The sequence below is a fragment of the Triticum dicoccoides genome, chromosome 5B (genome assembly GCF_002162155.2).
Source record: "Triticum dicoccoides isolate Atlit2015 ecotype Zavitan chromosome 5B, WEW_v2.0, whole genome shotgun sequence".
NCBI classification, from domain to species: domain Eukaryota; kingdom Viridiplantae; phylum Streptophyta; class Magnoliopsida; order Poales; family Poaceae; genus Triticum; species Triticum dicoccoides.
The window spans coordinates 37231605-37251782 of NC_041389.1; the positions used below are offsets into that span (position 1 = coordinate 37231605).

The 20178-nt window shown below is 45.6% G+C and overlaps 1 protein-coding gene across 2 annotated transcripts in view; it reads left to right on the forward strand.

Moving 5' to 3' along the window:
* Positions 1 to 17403: 17403 nt before the first annotated feature.
* Positions 17404 to 20178, forward strand: part of LOC119307208 — a 4855-nt gene continuing 2080 nt past the window's right edge. For both annotated transcript variants that reach the window (XR_005149187.1, XM_037583305.1), the window contains exons 1-2: positions 17404 to 18942; positions 19509 to 19782. Coding sequence is in view for 1 of the 2 variants with exons in the window: in XM_037583305.1 (XP_037439202.1) it covers positions 17461 to 18942; positions 19509 to 19782 (1756 nt within the window). In the remaining variant the exon portion in view is untranslated. The remainder of the gene's footprint in view (positions 18943 to 19508; positions 19783 to 20178) is intronic.

Genomic DNA, 20178 nt, shown 5'->3' on the forward strand with positions numbered 1-20178 from the left:
CCGCTCCGTGTAATCCGTGGGGCGGCGATGTTGATGATGATTTATCCTTTGCGATGCTGAACTATTGTTCGGTTGGCCAAGATGATGATGATCCGAAGAAGTTGAGCTCGGCTCAACAAAGCGATGGCGCGTGTAGCACAGGTCGGCCGCCGTGGAGTGATGTTGTCGGGCCGGTTTGACACCGGCGCGATGGTGAAGATCGTATTTTAAAAATACTTTTAATATTAATGTGATGTGTTTGAGAATAAAACACAATACCCCATACAAAAACTTTCTTCAAAAAGGATGTCTGAAATCCCGTTCATAAAGAAGATGAACTCAGGTCGGAATCGTTCTCGCGCAGAAAATAGATCCGAAAAATGATGCACTAATAAGAAGGTTCCCGGAGTTTGGACGGTCGGATCGAGCTGCATTTTTGGCAGGTGGTAGATATGGGAATTCCGAAGCCGATCAACGGTTGGATCTTCCAAAGGACGTCCGAGCTAGATTCTTGACACAAAGCTCCAAACTCGTCCGAATTCTCATCCAGATTCAACAGGGCTCCGGTATATCAAAGATTGCCGGAGATTCCTCCATCGGAACTCGACGAAATTTTGTAGGGTTGTTGTAGACTTAATTCTTCATAATTCCACCAAAGCAATCATTTAGGCGACACTCGAGGAGGCGGTGGCGGCGGATACGAGTTTGCTGTCCAGAAAGACAACATGGTCGCCCGAGGGCAATGTTGACGTTGAGCCCCCGGGCTCCATGGATGGCTCCTCCATGATCTTGATAGAGATCGGAGTTGATGTTTGATGAAGGCACTCATCCGAACATGATGATCAGAGGTAGGGTGCAGTCTTTGGTCAAGCCAAGGGGACCAGTCGAGCTGGTGACGAAGAAGCCGACGTCGCAGTTGACCTGCAGTCGAGCCATTGATCCTTTTGCCGATCACACAGCGGAACTCTCAATGGAAGCACCAATATCAGTGTCAAAACCGGTGAATCTCGGGTAGGGGGTTCCAAGCTATGTGTCTTAGGATCAATGGTAACATGAACACGGGATTTTACCCAGCTTCGGGCTCTCTTGATGAGATAATACCCTACATGCTGCTTGATTGACTATAATGAGTATAGGGGTTACAAGAGTTGATCCACCTCAAGATCATATGTTGTGGTCTAAACCCTAGAGATATGATGAGTAATGTCATAATGATTCATCGACTAGCCTGGCCTTGGTTTATATAATGTACCAGAGGCCTAGAATAACAAGAGTCCTAGCCTAATACGCCGGTGGGGGAGGAGTCCTTGTCTTGATCACCAAGTCTTGTGGAATCTTCCTTGTATGCGGCAGTTGTCCGAACTGGCCCATGAGTATACGGCCATGGGGGTCCTCGGCCCAATCCAACTGATTGGGAGACGACGTGGTGAGTACCCCCTGGTCCAGGACACCATCAACTTGGGCCTTGTTCTTTTCTGAGGCAAGTATGTTTCTGGTGATTCTCTTTGGAGTGCTGGAGCTTTGGGGGCTGTCTTGGGCTTTGAAGGAGCTACCCTAGACTTGACGGCATCCCCAATCAGCTTCTGTAACTTAGCAGGAGGTGCTTGAGCAGCAACCTCTTCTTCCTCTTCCTCCATCATAGATGGATGTCCAATTACTCTTGCCACTATTTTCTTGACCCTCTCTTTCCTCTTCTTGCCATCTCTAGCAGCTTCACTTGGCTTAACAAGAATTTGAGTTGAAGCTTTGGCTTTTAGCATTAGAGTTCTCTTGGCAGGGACCTTTACATTCTTTCCTGGTTTGGTGGAAGCAGCAGTTCCATATTCTTTCTTCAACACTTTTTCTTGGAGCTTACTTCCTCAAGATCAAAGTCTTCACCTCCAGAGTCTGAAGTTTTCTTCTTTCTCTGCCTGGTCTGAGCCTTTGGCAGATTGCTTGGTGTGCTCCTGCTTCCTTCATCAGAGCTGCTAGAGGGACTAGTGCCCTCACTCATGTTCACTTGCTCTTCTGTTTTCTTCTGGCTATCACTCTGGTCAGACATACTGGCAAAGGAAACTGACAGCAGACCTTGTGAATAGATATAGATGAGGTAGAGTTGATGAGCATCACAAAGCGCAGAGTTTTTGCAAAAAGGATGATCAAAAACTTAGTTTTAGTTTTCGGAAGCATTTCGGAGCTACCGATTTGAAAAACTCAGTGACACCGAAGCAACTTTGGAGTCTAAACATGTGGAATCGGTCAGACTGAGACACAGTTCAGTGACTCCGAGTTTGTTAGGGTTTCACAAAGTCTTGGTATCGGTCACACAGATTTACAATTTTTAGTCAAACCGAAAATCACTTGTGCATTGGCCTAAGCCAAATCAGTGGAACCGATTCCTACAATTCGGTAGGTCTGAGATGAGTCCAGCGGAAATCTAACCCTAAATTTTCAATTCAAATCTAGTCTAATGGAGATTTTGTGTGGATGGATCGATCTCATACGTGGTAAAGAACATGGCATTGTCCTTGTGCTCAGAATCAGACATAAAAAAATGCACAAGGGGTCAAACTCATACCCTAGTTCGGCGGTGAGTTCACTACGGCGGCAACGACAGCATTGAAATCTTTTGACAGCGGCGGAGACCAGCGGCGGGAGGTCGCTGGCGACGAGGTGACGATCCGGAGACCCAAGAGGTAGAGCAGGACACGCGCGAGCGAAGAGGTTTTGAAGTGATTTTCAAAATTTGGCCCGTCAGTATATATATCCTGACCCTGTCGGTGTGACCGAGTTGAAGAACTCGGTGGCACCAAGATGCAAAAACTACAAGCAGTTACCGTAACTCGGTGAGACCAAAAAGTTCATATCAGTTGCACCAAGATTGAAAACCTAGATCAACTCTATGAACTCGGTTTGACCGAAATGGATGGATCGGTCAGGCCGAAGTGCATAGAGAGGTAAGTTTAAGTCCATGACGAAACGGAACTCCGAGTGCTCCTCACACAGAAGGTTCGAATTTGACTTAGATCAAACTTTATGATGTAGCATGAATAGAGTTTGAGACGTGAAAAGCATAGATAGCTAGAGGAAGTTCTTAGGCATTCTTGTCCATCCATTTGGCAAAAGAAAAAGAAAGCCAAACAAACATAACAACAAATGGATGTCCTTGAATGAATAAAAGTATGCAATCAGCATGCTCACACAATAAAATGGCAAATGAAATATGTGGCAAAGCATGCACAATCATTCTAGCATCTATCAAGTAATTGGCGATGACTAGGTCATCTATATATGAGTATATTGACTTAGGAGTTAAATGAGAACATTTGATCATAGGTCATACTCATTGTTTAAGCACAAGTGGGGTTACCACTTTTACATTAAGCATTGTTGTGTTCACACCACTAGAGTTGCTTTAACTCAATTCTTTAGAGTAAAGCTCCCCCTATATGTGATATCCCCCCTAAGAGGGATGAACTAACCTTGGGTTTTGTCGATGATGACTTTGTTGGGGAACGTTGCAGAACATAAAAAAAATTTACGCTTCACCAAGATCAATCTATGGAGTCATCTAGCAACGAGAGAGAGAAGTGCATCTACATACCCTTGTAGATCACGAGCGGAAGCGTTCAAGAGAACGGGGTTGAGGGAGTCGTACTCGTCGTGATCCAAATCACCAAAGATCCTAGTGCCGAACGGACAGCACCTCCGCGATCAACACACGTACGGTTGGGGAAGACGTCTCCTCCTTCTTGATCCAGCAAGGGGAAGGAGAGGTTGATGGAGATCCAGCAGCACAACGGCGTGGTGGTGGAAGTAGCGGCGATCTCGGTAGGGCTTCGCCAAGCTGAGCGAGAGGGAGAGGTGGTACGGGGGGAGAGGGAGGCGCCAGGGACTAGGGTGTGGCTGCCCTCCCTCCCCCCTCTTTATATAGGGGCCCTAGGGGGTGCACCGGCCCCCTAGAGATCCCATCTCAAGGGGGGCGGCCAAGGGGGGGGGACTTGCCCCCCAAGCCAAGTGGGGTGCCCCCCACCCCTAGGGTTTCCAACCCTAGGCGCAGGGGGAGGCCCAAGGGGGGCGCACCAGCCCACCAGGGGCTGGTTCCCTTCCCTCTTCAGCCCATGGGGCCCTCCGGGACAGGTGGCCCCACCTGGTGGACCCCCGGGACCCTTCCGGTGGTCCCGGTACAATACCGGTGACCCCCGAAACTTTCCCCGTGGCCGAAACTGGACTTCCTATATACAATTCTTCACCTCCGGGCCATTCCGGAACTCCTCATGACGTCCGAGATCTCATCCAGGACTCCGAACAACTTTCGGGTTACCGCATACTAATATCTCTACAACCCTAGCGTCACCGAACCTTAAGTGTGTAGACCCTACGGGTTCGGGAATCATGCAGACATGACCGAGACAGCTCTCCGGCCAATAACCAACAGCGGGATCTGGATACCCATGTTGGCTCCCACATGTTCCACGATGATCTCATCGAATGAACCACGATGTCGAGGATTCACGTAATCCCGTATACAATTCCCTTTGTTAATCGGTACGTTACTTGCCCGACGTTCGATCGTCGGTATCCCAATACCTTGTTCAATCTCGTTACCGGCAAGTCACTTTACTCGTACCGTAATGCATGATCCCGTGACCAAACACTTGGTCACATTGAGCTCATTCTGATGATGCATTACCGAGTGGGCCTAGACATACCTCTCCGTCATACAGAGTGACAAATCCCAGTCTCGATCCGTGTCAACCCAACAGATGCTTTCGGGGATACCTGTAGTATACCTTTATAGTCACCTAGTTACGTTGTGACATTTGGTACACCCAAAGCACTCCTGCGGCATCCGGGAGTTACACGATCTCATGGTCTAAGGAAATGATACTTGACATTGGAAAAGCTCTAGCAAACGAACTACACGATCTTGTGCTATGCTTAGGATTGGGTCTTGTCCATCACATCATTCTCCTAATGATGTGATCTCGTTATCAATGACATCCAATGTTCATAGTCAGGAAACCATGACTATCTGTTGATCAACGAGCTAGTCAACTAGAGGCTCACTAGGGACATGTTGTGGTCTATGTATTCACACATGTATTACGATTTTCGGATAACACAATTATAGCATGAACAATAGACAATTATCATGAACAAGGAAATATAATAATAACCATTTTATTATTGCCTCTAGGGCATATTTCCAACAGTCTCCCACTTACACTAGAGTCAACAATCTAGTTACATTGTGATGAATCGAACACCCATAGAGTTCTGGTGTTGATCATGTTTTGCTCGTGGAAGAGGTTTAGTCAACGGATCTGCGACATTCAGATCCGTATGCACTTTGCAAATATCTATGTCTCCATCTTGAACATTTTCATGAATGGAGTTGAAGCGATGCTTGATGTGCCTGGTCTTCTTGTGAAACCTGGGCTCCTTGGCAAGGGCAATAGCTCCAGTGTTGTCACAGAAGAGAGTGATCAGCCCCGACGCATTGGGTATGACTCCTAGGTCGGTGATGAACTCATTCATCCAGATTGCTTCATGTGCTGCCTCCGAGGCTGCCATGTACTCTGCTTCACATGTAGATCCCGCCACGACGCTTTGATTGCAACTACACCAGCTTACTGCCCCTCCATTCAAAATATACACGTATCCGGTTTGTGACTTAGAATCATCCAGATCTGTGTCGAAGCTAGCGTCGACGTAACCCTTTACGACGAGCTCTTTGTCACCTCCATAAACGAGAAACATATCCATAGTCCTTTTTAGGTACTTCAGGATATTCTTGACCGATGTCCAGTGTTCCATGCCGGGATTACTTTGGTACCTTCCTACCAAACTTACGGCAAGGTTTTCATCAGGTCTGGTACACAGCATGGCATACATAATAGACCCTATAGCCGAGGCATAGGGGATGACACTCATCTTTTCTCTATCTTCTGCCGTGGTCGGGCATTGAGCCGAGCTCAATTTCACACCTTGCAACACAGGCAAGAACCCCTTCTTGGACTGATCCATATTGAAATTCTTCAATATCTTATCAAGGTATGTGCTTTGTGAAAGACCTATGAGGCGTCTCGATCTATCCCTATAGATCTTGATGCCTAATATGTAATCAACTTCTCCAAGGTCCTTCATTGAAAAACACTTATTCAAGTAGGCCTTAATGCTGTCCAAAAGTTCTATATCATTTCCCATCAAAAGTATGTCATCTACATATAATATGAGAAATGCTATAGAGCTCCCACTCACTTTCTTGTAAACGCAGGCTTCTCCATAAGTCTGCATAAACCCAAACGCTTTGATCATCTCATCAAAGCGAATGTTCCAACTCTGAGATGCTTGCACCAGCCCATAAATGGATCGCTGGAGTTTGCATACCTTGTTAGCATTCTCAGGATCGACAAAACCTTCCGGCTGCATCATATACAGTTCTTCCTTAAGATAGCCGTTACGGAATGCCGTTTTGACGTCCATTTGCCATATCTCATAATCATAGTATGCGGCAATTGCTAACATGATTCGGACGGACTTCAGCTTTGCTACGGGAGAGAAAGTCTCATAGTAGTCAACCCCTTGAACTTATCGATAACCCTTAGCAACAAGTCGAGCTTTATAGATGGTAACATTACCATCCGCGTCCGTCCTCTTCTTAAAGATCCATTTGTTTTCTATCGCTCGCCGATCATCAGGCAAGTCTGTCAAAGTCCACACTTTGTGTTCATACATGGATCCTATCTCGGATTGCATGGCTTCAAGCCATTTGTTGGAATCTGGGCCTGCCATTGCTTCTTCATAGTTCGAAGGTTCACCGTTGTCTAACAACATGATTTCCAGGACAGGGTTGCCATACCACTCTGGTGTGGAACGTGTCCTTGTGGACCTACGAAGTTCAGTAGTAACTTGATTCGAAGTACCTTGATCATCATCATTAATTTCCTCTCTAGTCAGTGCAGGCACCACAGGAACATCTTCCTGAGCTGCGCTACTTTCCGGTTCAAGAGGTAGTACTTCATCAAGTTCCACTTTCCTCCCACTTACTTCTTTCGAGAGAAACTATTTCTCCAGAAAAGACCCGTTCTTGGCAACAAAGATCTTGCCTTCGGATCTGAGGTAGAAGGTATACCCAATGGTTTCCATAGGGTATCCTATGAAGACGCATTTTTCCGACTTGGGTTCAAGCTTTTCAGGTTGAAGTTTCTTGACATAAGCATCGCATCCCCAAACTTTTAGAAACGACAGCTTAGGTTTCTTCCCAAACCATAATTCATACGGTGTCATCTCAACGGATTTAGATGGTGCCCTATTTAAAGTGAATGTAGCTGTCTCTAGAGCGTATCCCCAAAATGATAGCGGTAAATTGGTGAGCGACATCATAGATCGCACCATATCCAATAGAGTGCGACATTCGGATACACCGTTATGCTGAGGTGTTCCAGGCGGCGTGAGTTGTGAAACGATTCCACATTTACTTAAGTGCGTACCAAATTTGTGACTTAAATATTCTCCTCCACGATCTGATCGTAAGAACTTTATTTTTCGGTCACGTTGATTCTCTACCTCATTCTGAAATTCCTTGAACTTTTCAAAGGTCTCAGACTTGTGTTTCATCAAGTAGACATACCCTTATCTACTTAAGTCATCAGTGAGAGTGAGAACATAACGATAGCCACCGCGAGCCTCAACGCTCATTGGACCACACACATCAGTATGTATAATGTCCAATAAGTTGGTTGCTCGCTCCATTGTTCCGGAGAACGGAGTCTTGATCATTTTACCCATGAGGCATGGCCCGCACGTGTCAAACGATTCAAAATCAAGACACTCCAAAAGTCCATATGTATGGAGCTTCTTCATGCGTTTGACACCAATGTGACCAAGGCGGTAGTGCCACAGATATGTGGGACTATCATTATCAATCTTACATCTTTTGGTATTCACACTATGAATATGTGTAACATCACGTTCGAGATTCATTAAGAATAAACCATTGACCAGCGGGGCATGACCATAAAACATATCTCTCGTATAAATAGAACAACCATTATTCTCGGATTTAAATGAGTAGCCATCTCGTATTAAACGAGATCCAGATACAATGTTCATGCTCAAAGCTGGCACTAAATAACAATTATTGAGGTTTAAAACTAATCCCGTAGATAAATGTAGAGGTAGCGTGCCGACGGCGATCACATCGACCTTGGAACCATTCCCGACGTGCATCGTCACCTCGTCCTTCGCCAGTCTCCGCTTATTCCGCAGCTCCTGTTTTGAGTTACAAATATGAGCAACCGCACCAGTATCAAATACCCAGGAGCTACTACAAGTACTGTAAGGTACACATAAATTACATGTATATCACATATACCTTTAGTGTTGCCGGCCTTCTTATCCGCTAAGTATTTCGGGCAGTTCTGCTTCCAGCGTCCCCTTCCCTTGCAATAAAAGCACTCAGTCTCAGGTTTGGGTCCATTCTTTGGCTTCTTCCCGGCAACTGGCTTACCGGGCGCAACAACTCCCTTGCCGTCCTTCTTGAAGTTCTTCTTACCCTTGCCTTTCTTGAAACTAGTGGTTTTATTGACCATCAACACTTGATGTTCCTTTTTGATTTCCACCTCCGCTGATTTCAGCATTGAAAATACTTCAGGAATAGTTTTCACCATCCCCTGCATATTGTAGTTCATCACAAAGCTCTTGTAGCTAGGTGGGAGCGACTGAAGGATTCTGTCAATGACCACCTCGTCCGGGAGGTTAATGTACAGCTGGGACAAGCGGTTGTGCAACCCAGACATTTTGAGTATGTGCTCACTTACAGAACTATTTTCCTCCATCCTACAACTGTAGAACTTGTCGGAGACTTCATATCTCTCGACCCGGGCATGAGCTTGGAAAACCATTTTCAGCTCTTCGAACATCTCATATGCTCCGTGTTGCTCAAAACGCTTTTGGAGCCCGGTTCTAAGCTGTAAAGCATGCCGCACTGAACGAGGGAGTAATCATCAGCACGCGACTGCCAAGCGTTCATAACGTCTTGGTTCTCTGGGATGGGTGCTTCACCTAGCGGTGCTTCTAGGACATATGCTTTCTTGGCAGCTATGAGGATGATCCTCAGGTTCCGGACCCAGTCCGTATAGTTGCTGCCATCATCTTTCAGCTTGGTTTTCTCTAGGAACGTGTTGAAGTTGAGGTTGACATGAGTGTGGGCATTTGATCTACAAGACATTTTGCAAAGGTTTTTAGACTAAGTTCATGATAATTAAGTTCATCTAATAAAATTATTTAATGAACTCCCACTCAGATTAGACATCCCTCTAGTCATCTAAGTGATACATGATCCGACTCAACTAGACCGTGTCTGATCATCACGTGAGACGGACTAGTCATCATCGGCGAACATCTCCATGTTGATCGTATCTTCCATACGACTCATGTTCGACCTTTCGGTCTCTTGTGTTCCGAGGCCATGTCTGTACATGCTAGGCTCGTCAAGTCAACCTAAGTGTTTTGCATGTGTAAATCTGTCTTACACCCGTTGTATGTGGACGTTGGAATCTAGCACACCCGATCATCACATGGTGCTTCGAAACAACGAACTTTCGCAACGGCGCACAGTTAGGGGGAACACTTTCTTGAAATTATTATGAGGGATCATCTTATTTACTACCGTTGTTCTAAGCAAATGAGATGCAAAAACATGATAAACATCACATGCAATCAAATAGTGACATGATATGACCAATATCACATTGCTCCTTTGATCTCCATCCTCGGGGCGCCATGATCATCTTCGTCACCGGCATGACACCATGATCTCCATCATCGTGTCTCCATGAAGTCGTTCGCCAACTATTACTTCTACTACTATGGCTACCGGTTTAGCAATAAAGTAAAGTAATTAGATGGCGTTTATTCATTGACACACAGGTCATACAATAATTAAGACAACTCCTATGGCTCCTACCGGTTGTCATACTCATCGACATGCAAGTCGTGATTCCTATTACAAGAACATGATCAATCTCATACATCACATATATATCATTCATCACAACCCTTTTTGGCCATATCACATCACAAGGCATATGCTGCAAAAACAAGTTAGACGTCCTCTAATTGTTGTTGCATGTTTTTACGTGGCTGCAATAGGGTTCTAGCAAGAACGTTTCTTACCTACGTAAAACCACAACGTGATATGCCAATTTCTATTTACCCTTCATAAGGACCCTTTTCATCGAATCCGATCCGACTAAAGTGGGAGAGGTAGTCACCCGCTAGCCACCTTATGCCACTAGTGCATGTCAGTCGGTGGAACCTGTCTCATGTAAGCGTACGTGTAAGGTCGGTCCGGGCCGCTTCATCCCACGATGCCGCCGAAACAAGATAAGACTAGTAGTGGCAAGAAAATTGACAACATCTACGCCCACAACAAGATTGTGTTCTACTCGTGCATAGAAACTACGCATAGACCTATCTCATGATGCCACTGTTGGGGAACGTTGCAGAAAATAAAAAAATCTACGCTTCACCAAGATCAATCTATGGAGTCATCTAGCAACGAGAGAGAGAAGTGCATCTACATACCCTTGTAGATCGCGAGCGGAAGCGTTTAAGAGAACGGGGTTGAGGGAGTCGTACTCGTCGTGATCCAAATCACCGAAGATCCTAGTGCCGAACGGACGGCACCTCCATGTTCAACACACATACGGTTGGAGAAGATGTCTCCTCCTTCTTGATCCAACAAGGGGAAGGAGAGGTTGATGGAGACCCAGCAGCACAACAGCGTGGTGGTGGAAGTAGCGGTGATCTCGGCAGGGCTTCGCCAAGCTGAGCGAGAGGGAGAGGTGGTACGGGGGGAGAGGGAGGCGCCAGGGACTAGGGTGTGGCTGCCCTCCCTCCCCCCTCTTTATATAGGGGCCCTAGGGGGTGCGCCGGCCCCCTAGAGATCCCATCTCAAGGGGGGGGGGGCGGCGGCCAAGGGGGGGACTTGCCCCCCAAGCCAAGTGGGGCGCCCCCCACCCCTAGGGTTTCCAACCCTAGGCGCAGGGGGAGGCCCAAGGGGGGCGCACCAGCCCACCAGGGGCTGGTTCTCTTCCCTCTTCAGCCCACGGGGCCCTCCGGGATAGGTGGCCCCACCCGGTGGACCCCCGGGACCCTTCCGGTGGGCCCGGTACAATACCGGTGACCCCCGAAACTTTCCCGGTGGCCGAAACTTGACTTCCTATATACAATTATTCACCTCCAGACCATTCCGGAACTCCTCGTGACATCCGGGATCTCATCCGGGACTCCGAACAACTTTCGTTTTACCGCATAGTAATATCTCTACAACCCTAGCGTCACCGAACCTTAAGTGTGTAGACCCTACGGGTTTGGGAATCATGCTGACATGACCGAGATAGCTCTCCGAGCAATAACCAACAACGAGATCTGGATACCCATGTTGGCTCCCACATGTTCCACGATGATCTCATGGAATGAACCATGATGTCGAGGATTCAGGTAATCCCGTATACAATTCCCTTTGTCAATCGGTATGTTACTTGCCCGAGATTCGATCGTCGGTATCCCAATACCTTGTTCAATCTCGTTACCGGCAAGTCACTTTACTCATACCGTAATGCATGATCCCGTGACCAAACACTTGGTCACATTGAGCTCATTACGATGATGCATTACCGAGTGGGCCCAGAGATACCTCTCCGCCATACAGAGTGACAAATCCCAGTCTCGATCCGTGTCAACCCAACAGATACTTTCGGGGATACCTGTAGTATACCTTTATAGTCACCCAGTTACATTGTGACGTTTGGTACACCCAAAGCACTCCTACAGCATCCGGGAGTTACACAATCTCATGGTCTAAGGAAATGATACTTGACATTGGAAAAGCTCTAGCAAACGAACTACACGATCTTGTGCTATGCTTAGGATTGGGTCTTGTCCATCACATCATTCTCCTAATGATGTGATCCTGTTATCAATGACATCCAATGTCCATAGTCAGGAAACCATGACTATCTGTTGATCAACGAGCTAGTCAACTAGAGGCTCACTAGGGACATGTTGTGGTCTATGTATTCACACATGTATTACGATTTCTGGATAACACAATTATAGCATGAACAATAGATAATTATCATGAACAAGGAAATATAATAATAACCATTTTATTATTGCCTCTAGGGCATATTTCTAACAGACTTCATGTAGGTGTTGAAAATGTGGATGTTCATTGTTGATGTAGATCATTTGAAGCAATCCATTGGAGTGAGTTGCACTTTCAATACCTACATGGGTTAGTCCGACAAGGAACAAACAAGGATATCCATAGACATAGAGTGAAGCACACACATGATGATGTCCATGATAGCATTAGGTTACCTTGTCCCTTGTCTTACCAACAAGAGGGTTTGTGACTCCTTGAACTAGTGCAAGATATGGAAGCTGTTTGCACTAGCCCTTGCCAAAATGAATATGAGTGAAGTATGTGGCGGAGTCACCCTCAAGAACTCTCTAGTTCTTCTTCTTCGGATCCACATCATCTTGATGGGAATCCTTGGGGTTGTAGATGTACTTGATGAAGCAGAACTTGATGTAGTCTTGGGAACCCACTTGACCAAGGCCTTCGGAGCATCTTCAAATGCATCAATCTCCTCTTGAAGCTTGTCCTTGCCTTTTAGCTTGTGGTCTTGTGGTGGGAGATCATCTTGAGCTTGTGACCCCTCGAAAGAAGTAGGATCATACTTCTCTTGTTGAGGAACAAACTTCATCTTGGGGTATTGATCTTCTTCCCACTCAACTCCATTGGCATTAAACTTTCATTCAAAACCAACACCTTGATTCTTCTGGTGCCTTCCTTGCTCGCGTACAATTTCCTCAAATTGCTTACTCCCGGCAAGGCTCTTGTAAACACCTTTCTCTACAATTCCCCTCAATAAGCTATTTTCTTGCTCAAGTGTAACTTGGCTAAGAGAATCATTAGTGGAATCAAGAGAACTACTAGAAGCAACAATATTAGATTTAGCATGATTATTGTTACTACTAGAAGAAGAATCTTTCTTGTTCTTGTTGCTAGATTTAACTTGTGGTATGTAAGTAGAGAAGAGTAAACACTTGACAATGTAAGAAGAACTTTTCTTCCAAAGATCATCATTGATAGCTTTTAAAAACTCATGTTCTTCCTGAAGATTGAGCTTCTCGAAGCATAGCTTCTCATGAGTTTTTAAAAGTTCTCGATGATCTTCTAAAGTAGTTTCATGAGCTAACTTAAGAGTGTTTAGTTCTTTAGTTAGACGCTCAATCTCCTTCTTATCATTGCCATTTGTTTTATCTTTGTTAGCATGATTAATTGACATTCCATCATAGTATTCGTCACTAGAGTTGTCAACAAGTAAATCATCATCACCTAGCAAATCATCTTCATCACTATTGAAATCAACATACTTGGGGTGTGATACCTTGGGGCCTTTAGACATGAAGCATTGTCCAATTCCTTCATTTGGTGAGTCAAATATGTCATAGGAGTTGGTTGACACAAGTGCTAGACCGGAAACACCTTCATCTTGAGTATATTCGGAGTCAGAGTGATAACTTCTATCGGAGTGGTGGTCGGAGTCGGAGCCGGTTACCCATTCACCAACATGAGCTTGATGTCTTCGTTTTGTGTAGCTCCTTGATGACTTGTCCTTCCTATTTGAATCCTTCCTCCTTCGAGAGGTTCTTTGTTCATAGTGATCATCTCTACTCCTTCTCTCTCTCGGTGGTGATTCTTCCCTTTTGCTTCTTATTTTAGGTGAGTCTTCTCTTCTTTTGTAGGGAACCATACACTCATTGGAGTAGTGTCCGGGTCTTCCACAATTATAGCAATTTCGCTCATGACTAGAAGATCTTTTGTCATTGTAAGATCTTGACTTGGAACTTCTTTCCTTGCTTCTACTCTTGTAGAATTTGTTGAAGTTCTTCACCATTAAGCTCAATTCTTCATTGAAGGTTTGTTTCTCACTTGATGATGTAGGAGCATCACAAGAGGCTTTGTAAGCACCACTAGACTTGTTGTGAAGCTCTTCTTTATCCTTGAGTGACATCTCATGAGCAACAATTCTTCCAATGACTTCCGTTGGCTTGAGATCTTTGTAATTTGGCATCATTTGGATCAATGTGCACATGGTATCATATTTTCCATCCAAAGATCTTAGGATCTTCTTGATGATGAATTTGTCGGCCATCTCTTCACTTCCTAAGCCGGCAATCTCACTTGTGATGAGAGCAAGCCTAGAGTACATTTCAGCGACACCTTCACCATCCTTCATTTTGAACTTATCAAGTTGACTTTGAAGCACATCCAACTTGGATTCCTTGATGGAGTTGGTACCTTCGTGCATATCAATCAAAGTATCCCAAATTTCCTTTGCATTCTCAAGATGGCTGATTTAGTTGAATTCTTCGGGGCACAATCCATTGAAGAGGATATTGCAAGCTTGAGCATTGTATTGCAACATCTTCAATTCTTCAGCGGTAGCTTCACGGTTTGGTTCTCTCCCATCAAAGAATTCACCTTGCAAACCAATACACACAATAGCCAAAATGGTGGGGTTATGTCCAAGAATATGCATTTTTCATCTTATGCTTCCATCTAGCAAAATTAGTACCATCAAAGTAAGGACCTCTACGGTGGTAATTTTCCTCGATAAACGCCATAATCTCCTAGGTTGTGAAACCAAGGCTATGATCACCAAAGCTATGGAAATCAAAGCAAATGGAGACCAAAGCTCTGATACCACTTGTAGGATCGAAAGTATGTCTAGAGGGGGGGTGATTAGACTACTTGACCAAATAAAAACTTAACCTTTTCCCAATTTTAGTTCTTGGCAGATTTTACCAACTTTAGCACTAGTCAAGCAATCAACCTAACACATGCAATTCAAAGAGTATAGCAACGAAATGTAAATCATTTCATATGAATGTAAAAGGGAGGAGTTTGGAGGGAGCAAACTCAATTGTAGACACGGGGATTTTTGGCGTTGTTCTGATAGGTGGTGCTATCGTACATCTACGTTGATGGAGACTTCAACCCATAGAGGGTAACAGCTGCACGAGTCCACGGAAGGCTCCACCCGTGAAGGGTCCATGAAGAAGCAACCTTATCTATCCCATCATGGCCATCGCCCATGAAGGACTTGCCTCACTAGGGTAGATCTTCACGAAGTAGGCGATCTCCTTGCCCGTACAAACTTCTTGGTTCAACTCCACAATCTTGACGGAGGCTCCCAAGCGACACCAAACCAATCTAGGAGACATCACTCTCCAAAAGGTAATAGATGGTGTGTTGATGATGAACTCCTTGCTCTTGTGCTTCAAACGATAGTCTCCCCAACACTCAACTCTCTCTCACAGATTTGGCTATGGTGGAAAGATGATTTGAGTGGAAAGCAACTTGGGAAAGGCTAGAGATCAAGATTCATATGGTAGGATTGGAATATCTTGGTCTCAACACATGAGTAGGTGGTTCTCTCTCAGAAAATGAGTAGTGGAAGTGTAGGTTTGTTCTGATGGCTCTCTCCACAAACGAAGAGTGGGTGGAGGGGTATATATAGCCTCCACACAAAATCTAACTGTTACACACAGATTCCCAAACTCGGTGGGACCAAATCAAGAAACTCGGTCAGACTGATTCAGGTATAAATGTGAACGTTAGGATTTTTGGTGGGACCGAAAAGGTCAATTCGGTGGGACCAATGCGCTAGGGTTAGGGCATAATTTGATCTCGGTGAGACCGATCACATAAACTCGGTGGGACCGACTTTAGTAATTGGCAAACAGGGAGTTGGTCAGGCAAACTCGGTGGGACCGATTTGCTCATTTCGGTGGGACCGAAGTGTTACGAAAAGAAAACAGGGAGTTTGTAATGCAGACTCGGTGGGACCGATTTGCTCATTTCGGTGAGACCGAATGTTACAAAAAGGAAATAGAGAGTTTGCAATCCCATCTCGGTGAGATCGAGATCCCTATCAGTGAGACCGAAGTGATTAGGGTTTGTGGCTATGGCTATGTCAAATGAAACTCGGTGGCGCCGGATAGATCAAATCAGTGGGGCCAAATTTGACTTTTAGGTTTAGGACATATGTGGATGTGAGAAAGTGGTTGAGGGTTTTAGAGCATATCACTAAGCATTTTTAGGAAGTAATCCATTAAGCAACAGCTCATCCCCTTTTAATAGTATTGGCTTTCCTATAGACTTAATGTGATCTTGGATCACTTAAATATAACGTGTAGAGTCTTGAGCTTGTTGCCAACATGTATCCTTTGCATTTTGAGGGGTCCACATCCTTAGTCCATGCCATGCCAATCATTGAACTTTCTGAAATGAATATCTTGAAAGACCATTAGTTCAATGAGCTATATGTTGTTAAGAATTTCCAAAACCACCCAGGGATTAGTTGCACTTTCACACTGGCAACCACAACAATAGAGTTCAATATAGTAAAGAAAACCAAACAGAGGGTGAATTGGTTAGATTTGAGCTAAACACACATATGGATGAATCAAATTGTTTGAGGCAAGGCATGTGAATTTTTATGGGTTGCTCCCCACGAGAAAAATGAAATATGACGAGTTGCTCCCTCAAGTCCACAATGCAGGGCGAGTTATGTTGAATTAGGCCTAGGCCCGAAATCGACAACCCTAACGAAATCCCCTCCCCCTCACAACCTCATCTTCTAAAAGGACATCCTTTGTCAAAATAAAGAAGAAAAATAACCCCCACCCCCAATGGATCGATCCATCTGCACCTAGGGCTTTGGCAAGGCCATTGCCAACCTCAACGCCAAGGCCGACACCGACCTTCTACCAAGGATTTAATGGTTTAAAGCATGATGAAGGAGTTGATACATTCATATTTTAGTTGTTGCGTTTATTTTGCAATGTTAAGTGGCCATCACCAACATGACATGTTTAAGATTCTGTCACAAGCCTATCTAACTCAAAAAGCGTGTGCTCATATGTCCCATCACATTTACTACAACAAGTATTGAAGATGTATCCAAGATTTGAGCATTTTGAGGGCAATAATTTGACACATCTCCTTGTGAAAAACAAAATGACAAAATAAGAGAAAAAACGGAGATAAAAACTAAGAAAAAAATGAAATTGGAAAGAAAACCAAACAAACAATAAATTATGAGCAAATCAAATGCAATCATGTAGAACAAAAGGGAAATGAACATATAAAAACGGGAAGGAATATAAAACAAAATATAAAAACAGGAAAGAAACAAGTTTTTTTTTTGAGAAAAAGGAAAAAGGAAACAAGTAATGAAAACGACATGGAAAGAACAAAAAAAAGATGATCAAAACAAAGGAAAACAAAATAGAGGAAGTCATCTAATGGGCCGGCCCAAGAAGTGAAACAGAGGTAGGGTTCCATCCCGCAACAGAATTCCGTCCCCAATCCCCCAAACCTCTGTCTCCGGGTCTCCGGCGAGCTCTCCGGCCATGGCCAACCTGAGAGCCGCCGTCAGCACCGGCCATCTCCGCGTCTACGGTACGTCGCTGTCTGATGATGGCGCCCTGCCGTGGGAGGAGAGGGAGCAGGACACATCACTCCTTCTCCGCAAGATCGAGCTCCACCGCGACGAGGCCGTCAAGCTGCTCGCCTCGCACCCCGATCTGCTACGGTTCCTCGACGCGGCGACCTGCGTTGGCCTGCTCGATCCGGTCTCCAACATAGTCGTCAGCGCCATGCTTGCCGCCGCCGCAGATCCCGTCGACGGGGCCTCGGCGCTCGCCGGCGTCGACAAGGACATGAAGCAGCGCTCCCTCGATGGCCTCGTCGCCTTCCTCACCTGCTTCTTCCCTCACCTCACCGACTGGGAGGCCGTCAGGTACCTTGTCCTCGCCCAAGCCGACCCGCTCGTTGCCGCGCGCATCGTCATCGAGGACCGCCGCACCACGTGCTTCCGCCCAGGTTCCACGGCCACCAACGGCGCCCTCAAGCTCGCTCTCAAGTGCGCAATGGTGGCCGCCAAGCATCCGTGTCCCTCCGAGCTCGCAGGCGTTTGGCTGTCCTTGTGCTCCTCCCTCGACACCCTGGAGAAGGCCGTCTCCTTGCTCAATTCCCCCGGCGACATCCTCCAAACTCTGGCCAAGCAGCAGCCATATGTCGATGGCATTGGCAGCAGCCTCATCAGGCCATGGGAGCTTGCCGCCCGTCGCAGTAAGCAAGCCGCCAAGGTGACTCATCAGTATTCCTGGTCACTGAGGCGAGTGCTCCTACATACGATCCATGGTTTCTACCTGCAGGCACTCGCCAGGATGCCGGGTGGCGAGCTGCGGTCTTGTTACCACCGTAGCATGCTCAAGGCTGGCCATTGCTACGGCCCTTTCGACCCTGTCACCAACATCATCGTCAATACCATCTGGTACGAAGCCACCTTCCCACCACTGAGTCAACTGGATGAGCTCGACATTCTCGGCACCTTGAACCTGATGCGGATTGAAGCACAATCCTTCTACGGACTTGTCTCGTTCCTCTGCACCCATGACAGAGATCTCAATGCCGATCAGGCCATAAGGTTCCTGCTCGACACGGATCTCAACTTGGCCGCGACAAAGCACTGCAGCAGTGTCCATGGAGAACAAGAAGCCTTCAGGGCGGCTGCAACTGCGGCGTGGCACCACAGACCTGATGCCCAAGCAGCATTCCTCAGCTCTTGCAAGACGCCTGCAGTCCTGTCACTGCTGTCAGATAATGGGGGCCAACAACAGCTCTCTTCTCAATGTGTCCAGCAGCTTGCCATGCTATTGTCATCTGCTTTCCGTTCCACTGGCATGGTAGCCCATCAGAAGCAACCAGTTGCCATTTATAAACGACGGTTCGAGCTTACCATGTATGAGGGACGTATACAGCGAAGGGCTCATAAAAGAATCTCCAGAAAGATCAGGGCTGCACTAAGCAGATATGAGGTGCAGAATTTGGTGAGTTAGTTTATCCCTCAGGTACATCTATATTTGTTTGTGTCCAAATTCCATCAACCAAAATCCTACTTGATCAAAACAGCTGGTGGAACTTGCTACTGACCTCCTTTGATTAATAATTTACCCCACGGACACCTAAGTACTTTTTAATAGAAATTCCATCAGTTAGAAGGCCTGCTTGATCATAACATGTGGTGGAACTTTCTGCTACCGACCTCCATCAACGCTTATTAGCTTGTCTGAATGTGCTGCATTTCTTGTGATAAGCCCATAATGTCCATTTAGGTATTCCTTTTGATTATCCCGCTGAGCCGTGGCCACCACAGCACCATGTAAACAGAGTTTGGACAAGGCCAAGACGATTTTTGTTTGAGTGCATGATTTGAGCTAACACTTGGACCAATGGGTTGGGTGGCAGTACAAGCATTGTTGGTGGGAGATGTAGAGTAGTTCGCAAATAAGTAGAGCTATAAGAGCAAAGTTGTTTTAAAAGATGAGCAATTAGTTTTCTCTTAATTCTATGCCACATTTGCTGATTTGCTTGTTTTTGTTTTGCCATCTTATAGGAACAAGCCTGTTATCAGCTTCATGTGGTCTGCGGTGTGAATACATATGTGTCTGGTCCTGACGAGAGTATGCATTCCATCATGATGCAAAAGAAAAAAGATCCTGTTGAAAATGACTACTACCATCACACACATGCCAACTTTCTGGTGACCCGGAATGTTGGCTCTGTAGGTTCAGTTCCAGTACTCTTCTTTGCCGAGCTTAGCAACAAGAACGACGACCAGGATAGTCAGCTTCTATGCTGCCCTGTGGAGTTTCCACTACCAGGGGCTGGTACGTTCTTTCGTTTAAGATTCTTTTTTCATCAGATTGATAAGGATCTTCATTAACTGTTCTGATGCTCATAACACACACGGCTCCATATACTCCCTCCGGTCCCAAAAAGCTTGTCGCTCAAATGGATGGATATATCTAGCACTAAGTTTGTCGCTCAAATGGATGGATATATCCATCCATTTGAGCGACAAGCTTTTTGGGACGGAGGGAGTATATGATAATATTTATATATATATATATATATATATATGATAGACTCACAGTCCTTGGAAACGGTACAGTTTACGTACCGCTAACACAGTCAGCTCACCAGAATCTAACTTCTGAAGTCAAGATAGAAAGGATATGTTTATATATCCTGTAGGTTAAATACCAATGTTGCCCATTTTGTTG